This window comes from Antrostomus carolinensis, unplaced genomic scaffold (assembly GCF_000700745.2).
Source record: "Antrostomus carolinensis isolate BGI_N321 unplaced genomic scaffold, ASM70074v2 scaffold31770, whole genome shotgun sequence".
Classification (NCBI taxonomy): domain Eukaryota; kingdom Metazoa; phylum Chordata; class Aves; order Caprimulgiformes; family Caprimulgidae; genus Antrostomus; species Antrostomus carolinensis.
In genome coordinates, this window is record NW_010289681.1 from 21,412 (window position 1) to 43,814 (window position 22,403).

The 22,403-nt window shown below is 46.2% G+C and overlaps 2 protein-coding genes across 2 annotated transcripts in view; both read left to right on the plus strand.

Annotated features, from left to right (window-relative positions):
• SLC13A3 (solute carrier family 13 member 3) overlaps positions 1-5,649 on the plus strand; it is a 16,896-nt gene extending 11,247 nt beyond the window's left edge. The window contains 6 exon segments of the mRNA XM_010171226.2: positions 233-337; positions 1,347-1,444; positions 2,705-2,817; positions 3,178-3,339; positions 3,694-3,831; positions 4,433-5,649. Coding sequence (XP_010169528.2) covers positions 233-337; positions 1,347-1,444; positions 2,705-2,817; positions 3,178-3,339; positions 3,694-3,831; positions 4,433-4,618 — 802 coding nt within the window. The 3' untranslated portion in view covers positions 4,619-5,649.
• Positions 5,650-10,943: 5,294 nt separating this feature from the next.
• On the plus strand, positions 10,944-14,370 carry OCSTAMP (osteoclast stimulatory transmembrane protein). The gene is made up of 3 exons (XM_010171237.2): positions 10,944-10,987; positions 11,907-12,951; positions 14,029-14,370. The coding sequence occupies exons 1-3, from the start codon at positions 10,944-10,946 to the stop codon at positions 14,368-14,370; spliced, it is 1,431 nt and encodes a 476-aa protein (XP_010169539.2).
• The last annotated feature ends 8,033 nt before the right edge of the window (positions 14,371-22,403 follow it).

A 22,403-nucleotide genomic window follows, 5' to 3' on the forward strand; every position in this document is an offset into this window, starting at 1 on the left:
CCTGATGTCCATCTTGTCTCTTCTTAATGTCTTCCAATAAAAGATAGTTGCTGGCAAATATCACTATTTGCAAATAGATTTACAATCTATTCCAATGTTTCACTGTAGTTATTTTTAGAAAACCAGCCTAACTTCTCACCCAAGCTGCTGCAGCCTGAGCTCAATACTTGTCCTAGCTTGGACCCATCCCTTTAGCACATCAGGATTTTAACTGCATTTCTTTTCATTTTAGATTTGCAGAACAGGCAATTTTCTTCTTCTTCTGCATGTTTGCAATCATGCTTTTCTCCAGGGATCCCAAATTCATTCCAGGTTGGGCCAGCTTGTTTGCACCTGGGTAAGATTTTATTTTCATTCCACTGCATTTTTCACAAGCATTTCCAAGTCGTTGAGATTCCTGGGTTTCTGATTGCATTGCTTAACACTATTATTCAGGTTTCCTGGAATAAATTATACTGAGCTTCAAGTAGTAGAGCCAGCTTTATTGTTTCTGTCTCCCAGAGGAGCTACATGAAGCCCAGTGAGAAGCTGGCATATGTCTATCTGAGGCTGTCCCTAGGGATTTAATGCTGAGGGTGCTGTTTGTAGGTACATTTACAGTGAAATACTGAATTCTTTATGCAATTCATTGATTTCACTGGAGGTCAGGAGACTAAAGAGAGAGGCAGGAGCTGACCCCTTGTGCTATCTTCTCTGTTTAGCAAGTTAGTCTCCCCTGTGACATCCATACCTTGGGAAGAGGAACGGATATAGCTGTTGGGGAATGCTAAAGCTCAGAGGTGGTGCTGTTATTTCTTAACAGAAGGGACCTTCATAGTGTTGGTTTTTAATAAAGCCCAAGCTTAACAAATGATTCCTTAATACAACAAAGTAGTTATGGACTTTCCCCTCATCAGTTAATAGCTCCTTACAATCAAAAACATGCGTAATCTCTTTATTGGATGGAGCCTGCCTTTCACCTTAGAACTTGGGCATTTTGCAAAGAACCCATATAAATGAGATGGTCTGGGCTGTGCCTCTCTTCCTCCCTGCAACGAGCTGGTGAAACTTGTCCTCACAGCCCTGCATGGACTGACCACAACTCCGCAATCAGAACAGCCAGAGCATCAGTGTGGTGGGGATTAGGTCTTGGTTTTTACATTTTCAGGGCAGTTTTTCTAGGGGATTCCAAGTCCATCTTAGAAATGTAGCTCAACAGGGAATTAAAAAGAAAATAACTGTGAACAACGAATGTTGTTCAAACCTGATGGAAACTTGTAATCTTCTTTGGTAAATCCCTGTTCTCATAAACTTTGTAATTTTACAGGCTTTCTCTTCTTACTAGTGTTTCTGCTACTTTTGGACAGGTTTATCTCAGATGCGGTTACAGGAATCACCATTGTGATTATACTGTTCTTCTTCCCTTCGCAAAAACCTTCCTTCAGGTGGTGGTTTGACTTGAAAGGTGAGTAGGAGATCCTTCTGGGAAGGGACTCTGCCCTTGTCTGTGCTCTGCCAGGGCAGGCACAAAGCAAGAGCCAAGTCTTTCCCCTCTTGGACCTGCAGCAGCCCACAGCAGCAGTGCTGGCCATCTGGAGCAGCGTGGTTGGAAGATGCAATTTGATCATACAGAGGCTTTTTTTCTGAAGGGCCAGAAGAGGTTTAGCAGTCACTGCCCTGCTGCCAATGGCAGGCATGACTCAGTTGCTCATGTCGCTGTCAGAGATGATGCCATGGTGGGTTGAAGCAAAGTGAAATAGGTGTTGACCTGATTGTGAAACAGAGGTTTGGTGGCTGAGTCCCAGACAGCTCCTGTCCCTCAGGGAAGAGCATGAACCTCTCAGAGGGCAGAGCTGGGTGAGTTGTCCATACTCAGAAACAGGGGCCCTTCCTCAGTTCCTAAAATGATTTAGAATTTAAACTCCTAAAGCCCAAACTCTCCAAGCAGGTTTCCAGCAGTCCTCTGAGAACTTGGGTCTGTCCTCTTCAGTAGCAATGAGATACAAATTTTTCTTTATAAGCTACTTGGAATAAGAGATGGTCTTAATGTGGAGATGCAGCTGATGAAAGCCCTTTGTGAATGGTGCAGCACTGTGTGGGAGGCAACTGGGAACAAAATAGCGACTGCTCTGAGTCATACACATTTGTTGTGTTGTTGATATGCAGGAAGATGTTTTATCAGGCCTCCTCTGGATAAAATATGTGTGCCCTTGTTCAGCAGAAAATTACAGTCCCATTAGTGCATCCTTCTGTATGACAGACCGCGCTTCATCATGTATTAAGAGATGGCCTTTAGGGGAGATGAGCTCTTTGCTATAAAACTTGCTGCCTGTTGAACGGCAAGTGGAAAATTAATAACATCTTCATAATTCAAATGTTAGAAAATTTCCTCCTTCCACAGACTCCCATCTGTTGAAGACAATGTTTATGTCTGTTACAGAGAGAAAATTAACCCAGTATTAAATGTGCCCTCAAGAAAGCCTCAAAGAAAACTTTAAGTGCTAGAATTTATTTTCTTTTCCTTTTTTTTTTTTTAAGATCTGATATTAAGTTAAATGACCTTTTAATTGTCTAGCTTAAGAGACTCCATATGTATATTTTATCAGCAGCTTATGGTTAGTGAGCTTCAGCACTGATGTCAGGCTCGTGATATCATTCTGTCAGATGATGACTGACTTGCTCCTCTTTGGGTGGGTGTTTGACCTGGGGCTTTTCTCTTCGTTAGCACCAAACACTGAGATGCAGCCCTTGCTGACTTGGAGGAAGGCCCAAGAGACGGTGCCCTGGAACATTATCTTGCTGCTTGGAGGAGGCTTTGCCATGGCAAAGGGCTGTGAGGTGAGGCTGCCACAGATGACACATTGCGGTCATCCTGCCCAACAGAGTTGGATTTTATCAGGATGTCACTTGGGGTTCTCGTGTGGCTCTGGGAATTTTTCATCTGTGGGGTCACAACACTTGAAGGACGTGTTTCTCAATTCCAAGTGGCAACAGTGCACAGCAGATAACTAAGGAGGTTAAGAGATCTTGAAGCTCTGATCAAACTGTTTGCTGTTAAATATCCTGAGGACACTGCACATAGGTGCTTGGGTGGGACAGTGAAGGTCGCATGTAATTTGCAGTTCTAGGAGAGAATCAGTTCAACTGCAGGGATGCAGGAGCTCTGCTCTCCAGCTTGTTTGCTCTCCCCTTCTGCAGGAGTCTGGTTTGTCTGTCTGGATAGGAGGCCGTCTGCATCCCTTGGAGGGGGTACCACCACCCGTGGCTGTCATCCTCATCACAATTGTCATCGCCTTATTCACAGAGTTTGCCAGCAACACAGCCACTATTATCATCTTTCTGCCTGTCTTGGCAGAGCTGGTAAGGTAGTCCCATGGTAAAACCAGCTGCTTCTCTGCTCTCCTCCTCACTCTACCCCTTGGATGGGCTGGTTTGTGTTGTGTCTGTGCTGGGACAGGCACCGTACAGGTCTCCTGCTCCTGGGCTTCAAGCACGTTGAAATCCTTGGGAGTAACAAAGCAAGTGCTGTAGCGTAACGTGGGTACTGAGGGATGATAATCCTTCAGATGTTGTTGGCAAGACACATAATTGATTGTCACAGAGTGTGGGATAGGGCTGTGCACAGTGCACTAGCTATTTGTGTTCTTTGATGTATCTGCCTGTGACTCCAAATCCCCAAGGTACAACTTCTTCTGTTCCTTTCTGTTTTTCAAGGCCATTCGTCTGAAAGTAAATCCCCTCTATTTAATGATACCAGGAACTATAGGATGCTCCTATGCATTCATGCTGCCTGTCTCCACACCTCCTAACTCAATTGCATTTGCTTCTGGACACTTGATGGTCAAGGATATGGTAAGATCTTTTAGATACAGAAAATGCTGAAAACAATCAGTCTGAGTGGAGTGTTTAAAAAAGGGATTTTCAGGAGTGTTACCAGTTCAATGTGTACTGAAGTGAAAGGACAGACGTCTAATACTGTACTTGGCAGTGTTTGAAGGCACAGGTACACAGAAGAAGGCTGTATAAGGTCTGACCCTGTGAAATTTGAAGTCACCGTGGCTCCAACTGGTGACAAAGCTGGTCTTGAATGTGCTCAGCATCTCCCAGACCCTGCTCCTGTTCCTGCCAGCATCAGCAGCTCGGCTTTTATAGGTTTCTGGGTGCAGGAAAAATTCCCCAGCATAGAGTAATAAAGCTTATGAGTAAAATTAGGCTCAGTCCCAGTTCCTGCTCACATTCCTGAGGCTAAACAGATGTTAATGTTTTTGATGGATCAAAGCTTGGTAAGCATCTGCAGAATGGCCTTTGTGGCTTAAGAAAGCCTGCTTAAGATGTTGCTAATATTAATGTCAATTAACCCTTGCATTTTTATAATGTTTATATTCAAATTGCTTCATGTTTCACATGCTGTAGATGTCCAGTCTAAACAGTTATCTTTCTATTTCTTTTGTAGGCAAGAACTGGGTTGCTCATGAATCTTATGGGAGTTCTACTTCTTAGCTTGGCTATGAACACATGGGCCAAGAGCATCTTCCAGCTGGGGACCTTCCCTGCATGGGCCAACATCCATGCAGAAAATGCCACCTCACTCTTGACAGCTGTAGAAAATGTCACTTTAAGTGCACTAAATAAAATATGAACAAAGCCACCCTCGGGGAAGGACTCACTCACTTAGGACTTGGGCACTGGAATCGTCAGAGTATGCACAGGAGGAAAGCTGTGTGGCTGCTCACACTGTATGGGACCCTTTGGTTTAATTTTATTTTTAGAAATACTGGTCAGTGTTACAACATCCATTTGTTATTTTCTCTGAAGATCTTTCTCCACCTTCCACAGGTACCAATCATACTCTCCCAGAGTCCATCTGCTCTAGGTGGTTGTTAACTGGACAACCCTATAAGCGTTGAGCATCTGTGGGTAGATGCCTCTCCCCTCATGAAAGCTAGTGAGCTTTGCTGCTCTAGCTTCTGATACCCTACCTTGTTTTGGAGAGTAGCCCTGGGAACAGGGTGGAGGCAACTGGATTATTTACATGCAACCCAGTGTGAGTGAGTGTATCAGAATCTGGCTGGGGGGGAAGGTGGCATGGCCGGGTGCTTCTAACGGGATGTAAAGGATGGGGTCTCATGGCCATCTCATGAGTAATTCTGTCATGGAGGATGAAGGCTATTTCTTCAGGTTTGTGCATGAAGGGATGATTCAGGAGATGTGTCGGTAGGACTTGGTGTGTTACTCCATGCTTTAAAAAAGGAAGGCAACAATTTGGAAACAAACATGTTCAATGTTTTGAAAACCTGGGACAATGATTGCTTCCTGGTTCTTTGCACTGAGGACACAGATGGGGGTTTGGGGCCAAATCAATTTCTGATGTAACTTTGGACATCGGTGGTGTTTCACTGTTGATGAATGTGGCCAGTCTTGGGTTGTGAGGTTGACTCACTCATGAGCGACCTGCTGAGTCACAGGTCAGTGGACAAGTTGCATTGGAATATTATTGATGTTTCTGAAAAACAGGTTTTGATTCTTAACATCTTTTAAAATCAGATTGCTTGGGTACTTTCAATGAAAGCATTGCAGATTGATTGTGATTTTAATCACTTTATCTGATTTTTTAAAAAAAATTTTCTATAAGAATCTAAAATATTTAATTTAAATGATCAGTCATTGAAACAGATGGATTGAACAATAAAGGATCTGACTGTTGGTTTAGGGCAGGTGAGTGAGTGAATCCCTGTGCTGGGACAGGTTTCTCTGACAATGTAAACTGGTGGAGCTGGCAAGGTGGACTGACCCAGTGTAGGGATCCAGCACATCTCCCCAGCTCCTGTGCTGCTGATAAACCCCGGGGCCAGGCGGGAGAGCTGGCAGGGTGATGCTCACCAGCCGCTGCTGTTGCTGTGGGGATTACCCAAGGGTCGCATGGTAGGTGAGAACTCAGGGTGGTTGAACTGAAACCGCCAAAACCAATTGAATGTGGAACTTTGATCAAGTTCAAAAAAATCTTTTATGTTCAACAAAATTCTTAAGTTCAACAAAATCCTTCATGATTGTGGAAAACGTACAATAAAGCACGTTTGTTAGCACATCACATCGTCGTGTTTGCTCTGTAGATTGAGAGGAGAAAAGCAAAGCCCGAGCGTCCCCCTCCCCTGGCTTCACCCCCTGGTTTGGGCAGTGGTTCCCCAGAGGAGGAGGTGAGGTCTCCCTCTCAGTCTGAGCCAAATGGAGCCTTGTTAAGCAGAGGAGTAACAGGACTGGGAAGGCTCATTGCCCAGTGTCTCAGGGCTGCTGTGCTGAAGAGATGCCCCTGCCTTTGCTGGAGATACCCCCTATCACTGCCCCACTTCCCCGGGGCAGCTCCGTGCCAGCTGCACGCTGGGTTTGGGCACTGCCATTCGACACGGATGTTCCTCATCATGTCTTAGTGAAGATGGGCTGAATGGAGAAGGGAAAAGTGCATCTTGCAGTTCCCTTTCCCAGCCAACTGTCCAGTGAACAGTGCAGCACGGCTGTCCCGGGGCCTGGGAGCAGGCTGTGCCTGGGTGGCTGGAGTCGGTCACTGGAACAGAGCTGGAGGATGGGCAGCAAGGGCCTTTGGATCATCTAGTTCCAAGGCTCAAAGGGTAACATCAAGTCCATCTCCGTTGCAGATGTAGGGGTTGTAAATCTACTTACTGTCTCAGCTCTGGCTCGGTGTGTCCAGCTTTCCAGGAGGAAAGTTTTATTTGGGCATGAAAACAGAACTGAGACCACAAAGTTTGTGTAGAAGTCTCCAAAAATCACTCCCAGTGTCCTGGTGTGTCGGTGGCACTGTCTGTCATCGATAAGAAGGTATTTCACAAACACAGCCAGGGAAGGTTTGTTATCTCTGTGCGGACATGGGAAACTGAGGCAGGGAATTGGACCAGTGACTTACCCAAGGTCACACGATGGGACATTGGAAGTTCTGGGAAAGGTCTGAGGAGCACCTGGATCCTAAACCTTTACTTCAGTCAAAGACCTGGCTTCTGCCAGCTCTATCAGCAGCCTTCACATTTCCCAGGAGTCCCCAGAGGATCTGGTTTAAGGCACGTGGATGACAGCATTACCTAATTCTGTCAGAGATTTTAAGATTTAGTAGTTGTTCAAGGGGGAACTGGCCTGCATGAATAATTTCTAATTCCATTTGCTGCTGCTAGTACTAAAAAATGCCAAAAGAAGATTTTTATGGTAAGTCAACCCCATTATCCTTGAAAGGTCTGTGATATGAGTAGAGATATGAAAATTCCCAGGACAGGGCGTTTCAAGTGCTGTACTAACCTTCCGTAAATTCGACTGTGTTATTTTAAAGGACCTTTGCCCGCCTATGCAACATTTCTCTAGGAATGTAAAAATCCAGCAGCCATCACAAAAGCCATTCACATTAGCAGCCTGCTTGTGAATTTTAATTAACAGGAAATGCCAATCACACAATTGAAATTCAACATCCAGAATATCTCTGCTTTACTCCTTTGATGTTCCCCATCTAATCCCAAACCAACATCCACATGTTCTCCTGAGACGCTTGGAGGAAAATCATCCTGGTTTATTTACAGTAGGAAAGCAGTTTGTAGTATCCCAGAAGCAGTCAAGTTGCTTTGCAAACTGTTCACACAGAAGAGCTGCTCTACGGGTCTGTAGAGCGAAGAGAGATTCTGGGGCTGTGCTCAGCTGGCACCCAGCAGTGATTCTGGAAGTTCAGGAGAGAAAGGGAAAAATTCCTGAAAGAAATGAAAGCCTGGCATGATAGGGAAATTCAGTTGTTGCAGGTTTGATAGCCTTGGTTCCCTTATCACATTTATCCCTCATCAGTCACTGAAAGGATATTGCTGGGGTTTTTCTGTGTTTCCTCAGTAGAAACCTGAGACATGACCTGATTCTGTATCACCATGAATTGCTCACTTGCATGTGATTTTAACAAGCAAAGGATCACCACTAATGGGCTAATCTTTCCCATACCCTCTATTGCTTGATTTGGCAGAATAACATGTTCGACAGGTGCTGATAATATTGCCATGGAGAAATCTCTTCAGCTTTCAATCATCCTGTTTTTCATCACCTTCTTTACCCAGTCATTTTCTTAAACTGCCCAGTTCAGGTGCCCACTCTCCCTGTGATACAGCTGCTCCTTCATGTTGCACCCCCTCCCATCATCACCACCACCACTGGGTCACACTGTCACTGCAGGTGTCTTGGCAAGAGGCTCTTGTTCACATTGCCCTGAGACCCACACTGTGTGCATAGCAGTCTGCAAAGCAGACAGGGATTTAAAATCTCTGTCCTGGTGGGTACAAGCTCAGTCCCTATCTCTAACCAGATCAGAGACAAGCTCTACCTTCTGGCTACAAACAAACCCCTCTGTTGTTTTATAGTGGCAGCAAGCTGGTTGCAGGCATGTGGATCTTTTCTTTGTCTACTACTGTAGGGCTAGAAAGTCTAAATTAGGGATGTTAGAGAATTTTAGAGCTTGAGGTCTATAGAGACGGGAGCTTGTCAAGAAAGTAAAACCCCTTTATACTACCTAAGAGCTGGGCCACGAGATCCCCAGTGACACGGGGTGGGAAAAGGCACTTCAGAGCATCCCAGGGGACACGGCGTATTCATCCCCATCACTGGCTTCCCAGCCTCTTGTTTCTTCTTCACTTCCTCAGTTTTCCTTAAAACTCTCCCACTCACAGGCTTCTTCAGCGTCTGGGCTGAACTGAAGACAGACCTCGAGGTACTTTAGCAGGATGTGACCGCAAGATGTCACAGTTGCTTTGCTGAGATGCACGGTCCTGCCTGTGTCCTGGTCCCCAGCCTTCGCCCACGGTTCTTTGAGTATCTGTATAAACACACACACTTTTATTTTTTTTTATTATTCTTTTTAATTTTTTTTTTGTCAAAACAAGTTTGTTCATTGTGTCCTGGGGAAAGTTATGTCCCCGTGGTTCTAGCTCATTTTGAGATTATCAATTCAAGGTATAAAATAGAAGATATTGTAGATTTAGGATAATCCAGCCTGTGGAGATCAATTCTTTGTCAAGCCAGAGGAAAATCCACGTTTGACTTTACATACAAACACTTCTTGGTGCTGCCTGGAGTAACCAGTCAAGCCCAGCTCCCCCACAGACTTCAGCTCCCCTTTGCCAGATGGTACAGCAGGCTCAGGAACCACTCATCACTATGTTGTAGACTGGAAGGTTTTTTGTTCTTTATTGCTAACGCTTTTTTTTTTCTGCTCAGAGAGCTACCTGCTTAGCCTGGGTGAGGTTCCAGGGGCTGATGAAATCAGTTAGCTCAGAAATACAGTAAGAAAGAAGTTTAATATCAGCAAAGTGACTAAGGAGAACCTGATGAGTTTTGCAGGATACAGCTATGGACCTTTTGGGGTGGTCCTTTATAGGCTGCAAATTGAATTCAAGACCTAATTCATGGCTGGTGCAAGCAATTGCTATGGATGCTCCAAACAAATGGTGCTTTCTTTCCCGCCCGCCTGGCTGGTGCCTCTTCCCAGTTGGAGCCAGTCAATGAGTTTCTCATCCTGCATCTGTGCTCCAGGGCACCAGGAGGAAACCTTTGCTCTACCAGCCATGTGGGAAAAAGAAAAACTCTAGCAATAGAGCCGAGTCAGTGAGGGGAGCAGCAAGGACCTCACCTGGTACCGGCAGAAGGGCTGAGGAAGGCGGCAGAGGTTTGCTCTGCACACTTGTGCCCATGAGCGCTTGTCCTCCAATGACTGCCGCTGCTGTGGGGTCTGGCCGTGTCCCCTGGGGAAGGTGCTGCTCTCCCACTGCTTGCCGGGGAGCAGAGCCCCACGTGCTCCATCCCAGGGGTGGCCGGGATGGGGCTGACCTCCAGCCCTTTGCCCTTTCCCACCCAGAGGAGCATGAGAACATCCCCAGGGCCCAGCAGTTCCCACCCGGCAGGAGGGCTTGGCAATAGTGTGACAATATCTGGCAGAGGGGCAGGTTTGGTGGGAGCTGAGGAAGGCTCCTGTGCCCCTTGAGCTCTGTGCAAGGGGGCAGGCAGTGGGGGTACACGCTGTGTGCCAGCTGATCACAGGAGGGGGATTCCTCTTCAGACACAAAACTGAGGAGCAAACACCACAGGATGGTCCTTCTCTCCTGATGAGTGGGTTTGGTGGTTGGAGCTTGGTGCCCTGCACATCACAGGGGTCAGGTAAGTCAATCCCATGGGAACCACATGTCCTGGCTTGGACGTCTGGGAGCTTCTCAGTGCTTAGGGAATCCTGCCTGTGGCTGGGCTTTTTGTGCAGTGGGTTTGCTGGCTATAGGGAATTGGAAAAGGTTCAAGTTTGAAACTTCATCTTCCTCTGCTAGAACTATAAGATGACCCTTTAAGCAGCTTGTGTACCCTGTGCATGAGCTCATGGTTTCAGCAGGGAGCAGCAGCCTGCCAGGAAAGATGAAAAATGATCAGCACATGGTTTGCTGGATCCTACCATGGCCTTTGTGCCACGACTGATATCTGAAGCAGGAAAAGCTCCACTTCTCTCTGAGAGATGTCTCAACCTTGCTGCTCTCTGTTGGGCAGCGGGAAGAGAAGTCAGCTGGGATGAGACAGCTGATTTCTCAACAAGGGATGGTGACACCCCATGTTCCATGTGATGCTTGTTCCATCTTCGTCAGTCCATATGTCATTGACTCATTTTTTTTTTCAGCTATGTGTCATGAAAATAAGTTTTTTGTGTAACAACAGTAAGATCAGAAGAAGTGTATCTGTCCTGTGGTGGGGTTATTCCCTGGAGTGCCCTATTCCCTGGACTTCACACACCAGGTATGCCTAGTCACTTCAGGAATTGCCAGCATTGCTGATCTGATTTGACATAAAACAACTATTTTTTTGAGTCCTGGCCTTCTGGTGCCAGCTGCCTTGGTTTCCTATCCTGCATCTCCCAGCAGCTGCACCCAGGACCCTCTCTCAGAGCAATAAGGCACTGGAGCATGGAGAGTTTTCGAGCAAGACTGGGGCACCTCTCTGCCGCTGGGTATGTAGTGTCTGCTTTAATCCCTGTCCTCTCTGTCTTGATAGCTGTTGGATGGGCTTTTTCTACTGAAAAAATCTCCTTTACTAGTCAAAATCCTCTCTCAAAGGGTAACGAAGGCTGCTGTTGGGTGGGGGGGAGACAGGGACTGCCTGGCTGGGTTTAACCCTGGGGAGAGGCTTCTTCTCCCCCCCAGGATTTCTGGTCTCTGGAGAGTCAATCCAGATGTGAGGCCTGAGAAATGATATTCCTTCCCAAATGTTTGTTTCATTAGACATTTAAATAGCAATATGGGACATGTCATCCTGTCTGCAGTGACCAAATTCTTATCCTTGGAGATTTCCTCTGGCAATGGAGCTTCAATGTGAAACTGTTTTCTCTGATGACTTCTGTATCTGCCACCCTTAAACCTGCAGATTTTTCTCTGATCTCCTCTGAAGAGGCAGGGAGATCAGAAACTCCCACTCAACTGCCTTTTATCCTTTGAACATCCTGTAATTACAGAGCTGGTCTAATGATTTCCACAGCAGCCAGGAGGCTCTTCTTTCTCCCTCCAGCATCCTCTAAATAACCACTACAGCCACTCTTAGTCACTGCCAACAAGCTGACCCCTCTGAATGACTTTGCTATGATTTTTATTGATTAATACAATGCTTTCCTGTGCCTGCATTAGAGGAGAAGCAGTTGCATTGTACTTGGTATTTGATCTCTCAAGAAATGCCTTGAACTTCCCTGTCTTGAATGCATCCAGGGAAGATCTCAGGTCCAGCTACTCATGTGAGCAGAGAAGTAAAGAATGAGACCAGAGACACTCAGAGAAGGACATTCTGAAGACCCACAAGTGATCACCTCGAGAAAGCTCCCTAATTAATACATTTCTGTACTTCCTCTGCTAACACCCAGATATTTGTTCTTTTTGTAGGATGAGAGCTCGTGTCTACTGTGAAGACTTTCTGTTCCCAAAGGTGCACAGGACCACGGCAGGCCTATGGTCAGTTTACTCCAAGCCTGTGCCAGCAAACGGCAGAGAGCTGTGGACCTTGTTTCTGCAGTGTTCCTGTGTTACAGTGGTGATAGGAGGCCTCTTTTACAACTGGATGTTTGCTTCACTGGAGTACTCCTGGCATCTCTCCATTGCCATGGCCATCTCCTTCAGTCTGCTCCTTCTCCTGACCCTTTTCTTGGTGCATCCTGCCCGTTGTGTCTTCAGTATGATCATGCCTATGTTAGGTACCAAACAAGGCCGGAAACTTCTCCTGTCAACCTGCATCATGATAGTTGTGGTTAATGTAACACCCAACATCATAAACAACATTAAAACCATACTGCAGGTTATTAAGTGCATCTGCAAGAATTCCTCTGAGAGTCTTTTGAACTCAACTGCTCTGCTAGAAACAGCTTCCTGGGAGTTTGGGGATGCAATCCAAGAAAATATTGATTCCATTAATATTCATAGGCCTATGAATGGACATTTTAAGTTTTCACTGCTGAAGAACACCTCCTCGATTTACCAACAAATGCACCTCGCTGGTGAGAAAATTGGGAGGGACTTTTTGGCTGTTGAGGTACTGGTCAAAGACTCTGTACGAATAGGCAACAAGTTGGTTGCCGGCTTCTCAGTGTTCTATCTCTGTTTTGAGTCCACCTGGTATTTGAAAAATTATCTCACCAACCTCCGCTTTGACAATTTTTACATCACCAAGAAGCTGAAGCGTTTAACTATGGACAGAAAAGAAGCTCATCTGCTGGTGGGCCCATCCAAAAACCTTATTCGACCGACAGGCTTGAAGCTGTCTCGGGAAGAAGTGATGCTGTGCCTTGTGCAAGCCATGCTCCTCACCGTGGCCCTGATGCTGATGCTGGTGCTGGTGGCGATGGACCACTTTGCATTCAGCGTGGCAGACACAGCGGTGACAAAGGCAGCTCAGTTCTCCGTGGTGCCCGTTGCCCTCAGCATCAAATACAGTGTAAGTCCTGTGGCCCCCTCTCCTTCCTGGCGTGGGGACCCCTCTGTATATCCCATCATTGGAGGCGTTGGAGGGCATTGCAGTCCTTGCAGCCTTATTCACACAATCCTCCCTTCCCTCGCTAGCAGCCCACTGGACCAGCAACATCACAGGCTTGTGGGAAGGAGGTGGAGGCACAACCTCAGTTGCTCCTTCCAGTGCATCAGACAGCAGCATGTACCTGCTCCAAGTTACAACTCCTTGGGAGCGAGGAGGGGAGCAATTAGTGCCTCACGCTGCAAAGACACTGTGAGCACGTGGCAGTCAGATGTCCCCATATCTCCAGGTCCCTTCCCTAGGAATGGGTGTCCCTGTGGCACTGCAGAGTGGGTGCCAGCACAAAAGGAAGGGGGAAGCAGATGGATCTACATCTGGGCTCTGAGGACGTCTCCTCATCTTATTGCATTGGTTGTTCTTTAAAGAGAAAATCCTGCTCACAGAATCACAGAATCACGTTAGGGATTGGAAGGGACCTTGAAAGATCATCTAGTCTCACTAGGATGCTCACTGGCTTTTTTGTCACCCTGTGTGATCCTTTCCCAAACCTCAGTTTCTATCTGTTTTAATATCCTTTGTCTGGACTAGTTGTGGTTTAGTTTTTTAGCTTTCCTCTAAAAGCAGCCTGCCTCCCTCCCCAGCCCCGGGACTCCTTAGCGCAGACACCTGCTTATGGGGAATTTACAGGAAAATAATCTGGGCTTAGAAAAAACCTCTAATATTCAAATATGCAGCCACTAATACTGCTGTCTGCATTGTGTTTTTCACTGTAAATCTCACACAGTGAATATCTGTTATGATCTCTGTAACAGTAGATAAAGATGAGAGGACTGAGTCTCACTGTGCCAAGAACTCAGCGCCTGCACATCGTACTGTTATTCTCATTCAGCCTGAAGTGTATATGCACTTCAATGTCCCTCTCTTCATGGATCCAAACAAGCTGTGATGGTGATTGCACACTCCCAGGCTGATGTTTTTGTAGTAACCAGTTGATTTTGTTTTTTTCATATCCCATTTAACTTTTAACTCTCTTTATTTCAGGCTAAAATAAGGATCCTGCCTTTTTTTTTGCAACTTTTTCGGCTTCCTTATGAAGAATCATCACTTCAGGACTTTGAAAGAAACTACCACCATTATCTGATCTTCAGCTCTGCCCACTGCGGGATCAGCCCCACGACACCTCCCAACCCCTCTGTGCTGCTTGTCATGGGGCTGCTCTTCTGCATCCTCTACGCCACCGTATTCCTGGAAACCTACGCACGTCGCCTGTGCAGGAAAATCGCAGGCTCCTTCTTCGAGAGCTGGGAGGAGAAGCGAGCACTTTACCTCTACAAGAAGCTGTCCAGGAAATACAAGGAGGAACAAAACTGTGTGAGAAACTAAGGGTAATTTTTGGAAATATAGGGGATGCCCGAGAGCTGTGGCAGATCTGGGCACTGGCTTCTGCAATGGGATGACACATTTAATTTTCTAGAGTAAGAGAACTGTTGGGAGTCTGGGGGAAAATATTTGCCAAAAAAAAAAAAAAAAAAGGTGAAATGTCACCTTTTGCATTACTTTGAGAAAAATGGGCTAAATTTACAAATCTAGAAGGTCTGGAGTCAGGTGTTCCAGGAATGGTGGGAATTATCCTCCAAGTCATATAAGCTACTGCAACATTAGGCAAGGCTAACTGGGAACTATGTGTGAGTTGAGGTGAGGAAAGAGCTCATTTTCCTCCCCCACCACATCCATGTTGGAAGAAGTACATGCTTCCTTTCTTTCTCAAGTTATCCCTTCAGGCAGCAGGAAAGGAAACTCATTTGACTTGGTTAATTTAATATTCAGGCAGTTTTTCTTTCAGGTTTAATGCACGTAAACCTGAGTAGACTGGACAAATATTAGCATTTAGAAGATAGTTAATTCACCTAACAAAGTGTCATTTCAGCCCACCAAAATAAGTTCAAGAACACTATAACCATGAGATACACATCCTGGGCATGGGGGGTGAAGACTGTATGGAATCACTTCACAATGGTTCTTCAAAATAAAATATAAATAAAATAGCTGAAGGAACTCAGAAGAGGATGAGACCAGCTAATAAAGTCCAATTTGGGTGTCAGTCTCTTTTCCCAGGTAACAAGTGCTAGGACGAGAGGAAACAACCTCAAGTTGTCCCAAGGGAGGTTTGGACTGGACATTAAGAAAAATTTATTCACCAAAAGGGTTATCAAACATTGGAAGACTGTCCAGGGATGTGGTGGAGTCACTATCCTTGTAGGTATTTAAAAGATGTGTAGATGTGGTGCTTGGGGACATGGTTTAGTGGTGGCCTTGTCAGTGTTGGGTTTATGGCTGGACTTGATGATATTAAAGATCTTTTTCAATCAAAGTGATTCTCTGATTCTATCTTGGGTTGTTTCAAACTCAGAAACTATGGTACTGTATCCAAGATGCAAAAATCCATCACTGGGGCAGCACCTGAGACTTGTTACTTTTGAGAGAGAGGCAGATTGGACACCTCTGTAAGGGCAAGAGTCAGAGGAGGGGGAGCTAAATCAGTGCCAGGTTAAAAACAAAGCAACTTCACAGCTTCATTTCTTCAGAGCATCTCTATTATTTTCCTTCCTTCTCCCATTAGAGTTTTCATTAAGGTAATTATTTGACATAATGCACCTCAATGAGATTAAATTACAGAAGTGAAGTGGCAGCTGCAGCCAGATGCACTGAATTCTCTCAGCTTCTGAGCTGCTTGAAACAAAGTAAGTTTAGATTTTTTATTTTTTTTTAAAGCATTTATCTTAAAAAATCCTGGTGCATTTGTCTCCCCAGGTTTCTTAATTCCCTGCTGTTATGATGATTAATCCAATACCTTTCTGTCTCTACAGCAACTAGGGGGCTTTGTCATGGAGTTTCTGTAGAAAATGCCCTGTGTTGTTCTGTTTGGGGAAAGCAAATAGATTTCCACATGTCCATTGAATAGCAAAAAATATCTGGAGCTGGGGGTTAAAATAGTTGGGAGGAGAACCTTCGGCCAGCAAACCATCCCAGCAGCATATTGCCATCCAACAAGCACATCTTTAAAAAGAGTTTTCCTTTGGCAAGACTCATCTTTTTGGCAAGAGATGTGCATTAATCTTTAAGAAATTATTTTTTGGGGGGAATTTTTATATTCCCCCTGAGCAACATCCAGTTCCTCTCTCTGCCTTGCATGGGAGATCTTCAGAGAAGCTGGGGGCATGGACAGAGGAGGCTGAAATGGTCAGTGAGGTGCTGGGACCAGCATGGGACTGGCTCTGCTTTAGAGATGGGCTGTTCAGATGAGAGTTTGGAGCAGATGAGACCACAGAGATGGACTAAGAGGATTAAGTATCACCTTGAGCGTCCCATTGCATCCTTCAGACAGGCGCTGCCCAGCTCCCATCCAGGGCAGCTGAGCAGCCTGAGAAGCAGCTCCTGAAACACCCCTTTTCAGCCTCAAAAATTGTATTTATTAGGAAAAACTCACCCCAGTCCAGAGCGGTTCTTTTTGCCTTCTTCTCCTTCAGCTCCCACTAAATTTTAACCACTAAAGACTAATTCTGGGAACTTTGCACTTCTAGACTGTAAAATTCAGCGTTAGACAAGCCTTGATTAGCATAATTACATCTGCTTGTAATGATAATAATCACTGTGAGGTACTGCCACTCTGCCCCCAGTCACAGCCTTCATAAACCCTTCATGAAGCAGAGATGTGCTCCCATTTCCAATTTACAGAGGAGACTGAAGATGAGATTTTATAAAGTCCTTTGGTGGGTGTCACACCAGTTTCAGCAGGTTCAGTGACAGGGAACCATGGCAGGAACATGCCCCAGGTGCCATCCCTCAGCATGGCCTCGTGACCCTCACATAGGGCTTGTAGCTTTAATAGCCATGGAGAAATTTGGGCTGGGAAGATGAACACCTTGCGAAGGGCAGGTGAGGAGGGGCAGGTTGGGCAGTAGCTGAAAAACAGGCTTTTGTCCTGGCGATGCTGAGGTTTGTTATTTAGAAAGGAGGGTAATAAACGTTGTGAAGTGTTACACTGCTGTGAAATGTCATCTCATTAGTGTCAGAAGGGGTTTTTTTAAATGAAGGAAGGAAAAAGTAACTTTTTAATGGTACTGATGTTAAAATGTATATGCTGAAGGCTGATATACTTGAGTACCACTGAGAAATCAATGCCCGTGAAAAGGTGTTAACACAAGAGTACTGTTGCTTGAGTGGATGTCATCAAGTATAGAAAGAGATGAATCTGTTTTGAGGAGAAAAGGGATGTTGAAAACTGGCTCTTTGCCATTATGCTACTTAACCCAGATTTTCAAATGAGACACTAAACCCAGGAAACTGTGGCAAACATGACACTTGGTTGGGGGGATTCAGGGAAGAAGAGCTCTGAGTGGTTTCCAGCCTGAGGGACCACCAAGGAGAGTCATGAAGAACCCACAGGTTTGGAGTTAAACCTGAAGAAGTGTGTGGCAGAGGTGAGACCCGGGGCAGCCTGCCTGGGGTGAGCAGAGGGGACATGCCTGTGCATCTGGAAGGAGTTTAATCCCTGTAATAACTTGCTTTTCACCTCCCTGGGGGTGTCAGCAGGACCCTAGGAACAGAAATGGGAAGGGAGGCCCTGAGGAGTGGAGAATGCTCCGACGGTCCCCACTTTGGCAGGAACAGCTTGTGCAGCACATCAGCCACATTGTCCCTGGTGCGGAATTGGGCTGCGATGGTTTCCCTGGGCAGGGGGGTTGGTGGGAGGCAGAGCTGCTGGAAATCGCTTTGCTTTCCTGCAAGGTGTTGTTCCTCAGCAAGATAAAGGCATGACAAAATAGAAAATATTACCCATTATAGAGTCATATTATGTGCTCGAGAGGTAAGCTGCCTTGTCAGCCATTGCTTAATAGTGCAACAGAGAAATACTGAACAGATTTAACCAGCAGGCAAAGTTAATTTATTTGCATATTTTTATTAAGTAGGACTAATTTACAAACCTCGTTATTTGCTAAGGGATTTGCATCCCTCAGAACCCCTCCATACTCCCACCCTCACTTCTGCTCATCGCGGCTCTCGTTACCTTTGGTTTTGCTCAGTATCACCCTCCTGTCTCGCTGGTGGGAGGACCCAAGGAGTGAGCCTTGGCTTCCCCCCGTGAGCCCCCGGTGCTGTGCCCACAGCCCATGGGGCAGGTCCTGCTGGGCAATGCTGCTCCTACACAAGCACAGGGGCTTGTTGACTCTCTCTAACTGCTTTCTGCAGAGAAGTATTTCATCACATCCAGCTTCTAGGTTTGGAAATTCATGAAGTTGAAAGTTCAGGGTCAGATGTTTGCGTGCAGTGAGGCAGAGGCAGGGCTGGGGTGCTGCGGGGGAGCTGGGGAGCATTTGGTGAGGAGTACCAAACTCCTTGGTGTTGCTCATTAGAGCCAATGCCAGCTCACATCTTTGCTGATGCCAGGCTTGACCCTGCTGTCATGGCCTGTTGTTGCAACTCAAATCTGCTTCAGCTGCCACCAGTGGAACTGTTGCCATTGATTCTGGGGAGCGGGAGCAGCCCGCCGTGTCTGCAGTTGCCCTTCCCTGCTGCCTGCTGTTACAGAGCTGGATGCTGCAGTATCCTGAGCACACAGAACTGGAGGGGTTTCTGGGGGGCTGGGCAAGAGGGGGGACTTGCAACTGCAACTGGCAGCTCTCCCTAGAGCTCCTGTCAGAGTGGAGCTTGTTGCTGGGGGCCAAGTCCTTTATTTTGGCCTTGGCATGGGGTGACCCTGTCCCGAGTCATTTCCCCCACCAGGTCACCCTGAGGCCATTTTCCCAGGAGTAACCACCACATGCTGCCTGCCCAGCTGCCCACAGGAGGGGATCAGGCAGGGCTGTTTGCCTCTTTTCTTCTTTGTGCTTGTTGAGGTTTGATATTTCTTAATTACCTAGAGAAAAGAGTTAATTACAAGAGAGAAAGGCCTGCGAATTACTTTTTCCTCCACCAGGGCAATAAGCCCAGGGGACAGAAAGACTCTCACATATAGGACAGCTGATTCCCTTGGGGTTTTATGGTGTATTTTTGTGGGGTTTTTGTAGATAAAATATATGCTAAGTTCCTGCTTATGGCTGGCTGGCAGGCAGGAATGAATGTCTTTAATATACTGAGGAGCAAGTGTAAACTATTTAGCTAAGACAGTGCTCTAGGAAAGATCTCATCCATAGTCACAAATCTGCATCTACCAGAGCAAACAAAACCAAGCAAACAAAAACCTCTCTCCAGAAATACTTATTGATTTTTAAGCAAATTCTATTTTTATTGCATTTATTCTATCTATAGTATTTGTGCTGTAGTTGCATTGAAGAAGCAACAGTTACCTGCACCAAACTTTAGGGAAGGACGTATTAATGAACATAAATAGAAGCAAATAAAAGCTATTTTATAGCATTGTGCGTGCTCTGGCCCGGGTGTGTGCCCTGGCTTGCAGTGCCGTGCAGTGTGTCCAGGGAAGCATCAATAAACACATGGAGCACCCCTCTCTGCAGGAAGCCTTCTCCTGGGATGTGAGGTGCCCGTGGTTTGTATCACAGTCAAAAGTGTCAAATGAAACATGACTTCAGTGAAGGAAAGCAAAAAAATGCTGATGTGAAGTATTCTGGAATGGGAGATCTTCTCATTCTTTGATTTGACTGCTGAAACCTCTTGCTTTGCAGAAGCTGATGCTGTGGCTGGCCACAAAATTGCTCTCCATGTCACCAGAACTGCTCACTGCAGTAAGGCTGGTGGCAGAGGTCCAGTTGGCACCGTGCACCCTCAGGGTGCTGCCAGCAGCCCTGGTGCCCAGCAGGAGATGGTCCCGAATGGTTCATCCCATCTGCAATTTCCACAGAAATATACAAACCCTCCCAGCAGTGATTCGGCAACAATGTTCCCTGAGAATCTACATCTCTGATTACTGCTGAGGTGGGGAAGCTCAAGACTTCATCAAGCTCTGCCCTGTCCTGGCAGGGAACAACTGCGTTAGCAGGTGTTTAAGGGAGTGGTTTGTGCGTGAGGAGCCCCATCTGAAGGCAGCTCCATCATGCCAAGCACTACACAGCCACCCAACAGGGGCAACTCTGGCCCAAGGCATTTATCTTTTAGACAGGGGTGGGAGAGATAAGGAGATTCCTCAAAGACAGTTGGTGAGGAGGAAAGCATCTTTTGGAGGGAGTTTCCCCTGTCTTTCCCTCAAGGACAGCCTACTCCAGGACCTTGGCTGGGCTGTGAGATGCTGGTGCCAAAACAAGAGGCAGGGGGAAGAGACAAGATTATCTTTGGAGGTAAGAGGTGATAAACAAAGCACTGTCTAAGTGCAAAGTTTGCCAGAGGCTGATTTGAAGCAGCAAAGATATGTCAGCACCAGTTATCCTGAACTGATGCCTGGTCCTGGTGAAAAGGGACTGTGTCCGGACTTCGGGCTGAAAGCACAATTTCAGGCACTGCACTCCTGTGGTGTCTGGCACCTGCACTGCACTGGCAGATGTGATCCAAGACTATTGGGACCAGTAGCTGATGGCCAGGCATCTCTTCACTCACAAAATGATTCACGATAATTATCTTGAAGCAACTGCCAGGAGATGTGATGTGAATCAGGAGCTGGTACCACAGCTGGTTCTTGTTCTTTTGAGCAAATGCTCTTAGAGACCAGCATTCTTTCCAAGGAGGAAGCAAAATGTGTCCAAATGAGTTGGAGATGTGAGACAGCTGTAGAGAGAAGGTGAAAGATCATAGGTTCATAGAGGGAGTTTCCCTAGTCCTGGTTCTTTCAAATGCAGATTGTGTCAGGGTTTCACTCTGAACTCAATGCCTCACATTTTGCAACAGAAAATTTCCAAATTAGTGGTGACAGGCTGAAGAGCCTGCAAGAAAAGGAGTGGAAATGAGGAAGAAGCAATGCTGGTTATCCCAGAAGGCTGCTAAAAGCTGGGATGTTGATACAGAAGCCAGTCCTCCAGGCACCTTTCTCAGCCCCCTGATTTCCAGGACTGTGCACATCACTGATTTCCGAAGGTGACAGGAGATTTGACCACCAACTCACTCTTCAGGCACTCAGAGAAACCCCATGATGTGTTATTTCAGCCAGCAACTCCGGTGGTTCATGGGAGACATGAGATGTGGCACATTGAGGAGATGCTGAGGAAATTGAGTGTTCAGAGTTTTGCCTTCATCACTTCCCAGCCCTTCTCAAGGACCAGGGCAGAAGCAGTTCTGGGCTTCTCTGCAGATGAGCAACTGGGGAAATGAAATTACCAGGAGAGATGTTTCCAATACGCAAACATAAGGTGGAAAAAAAGTACCACATTTCCACAGATTTCTTATTTATATGCTGTTCCAGTCAAACCTTCTGTAATTCCTCATCCTACCTGGAAATAGCTGGGGAGATACTTTCATATCTGAGAAGGGAGAGAAGCCAATTCTGTGAATTTATTTCAAGAGATTTAAAAAAGCACAGCGGTATAACTAGTTGGGAGTGATCCATGGCTTGGATAGGAGATTTTCCTTTGAAGTAGGTTGAGAAACAGAAATAACCAAGTTGAAAGGCTGAAAGCTTCCTCTTGCATTAACTGGAAATACACCGTGGCTGTTCAGACAATGAAGCAGGAACTCGGCAGATTACAGGAAGGAGCAAGTCGTAGCCGAGGTCTCAGCTAGGCTGAGCTGAGTCATATTTTCCTTTTACCAAGGAAGAGAAAAAATTGCTCCATGTGCCCGATGCTTCGTGCTCTGAGCTACCAGGGTATCAGCAACACCAAGTTTACAACCCCAGTTAGGTGGGTGTGCAGGATGGGGCGGAACTTTGATCTCATGTAGCCCTACCCTAAAAAAATAAAAAAAATTTAAAAAAGGTGCCTAAAACCAGCATGGGTTGTGCTCTCTCAGGAGCAGCTGATGTTGCACACGAGGTTCTGGGCTCTGTGGGAAGTGAGGACGGTGCTCCCAGTGGGGCTAATGGGAAGAAGGAACTTTCTCTGGCATTAAAACAATTTTGTCTTAGAGTAGGGAGAGCTTTTCCTCTGGCTGGACACTGCCATGAGCAGTGCCTGCAGGAAAACTGAAAAATGATCAAACCCCACATTCAGCTAAAATTCTTTGAAGCCACTAATTAGGTGTAGGACGCTGCCTAGCAGCAAGAGCTGCTGTGATTTCACCAGCTGTGGTTTGGGACTAACCACATCAGCAGAATTAGTGGGTAAGTAGTGGCACCAAGGAGTGAAGGCAGGCAGATTAGAGACACTTGCTTGAGGGCACCATCTGCAACAGCAGGACCAAAGAGGTGAACTCCATCCAGAACCAGGGGAGCTTCAGGTTGGATACTGGGAAAAATTTCTTCTCTGAAAGAGTGGTCAGACATAGGAAAAGGCTGCCCAGGGAAGTGGTGGAGTCGCCATCTGTGACTGGAGGTG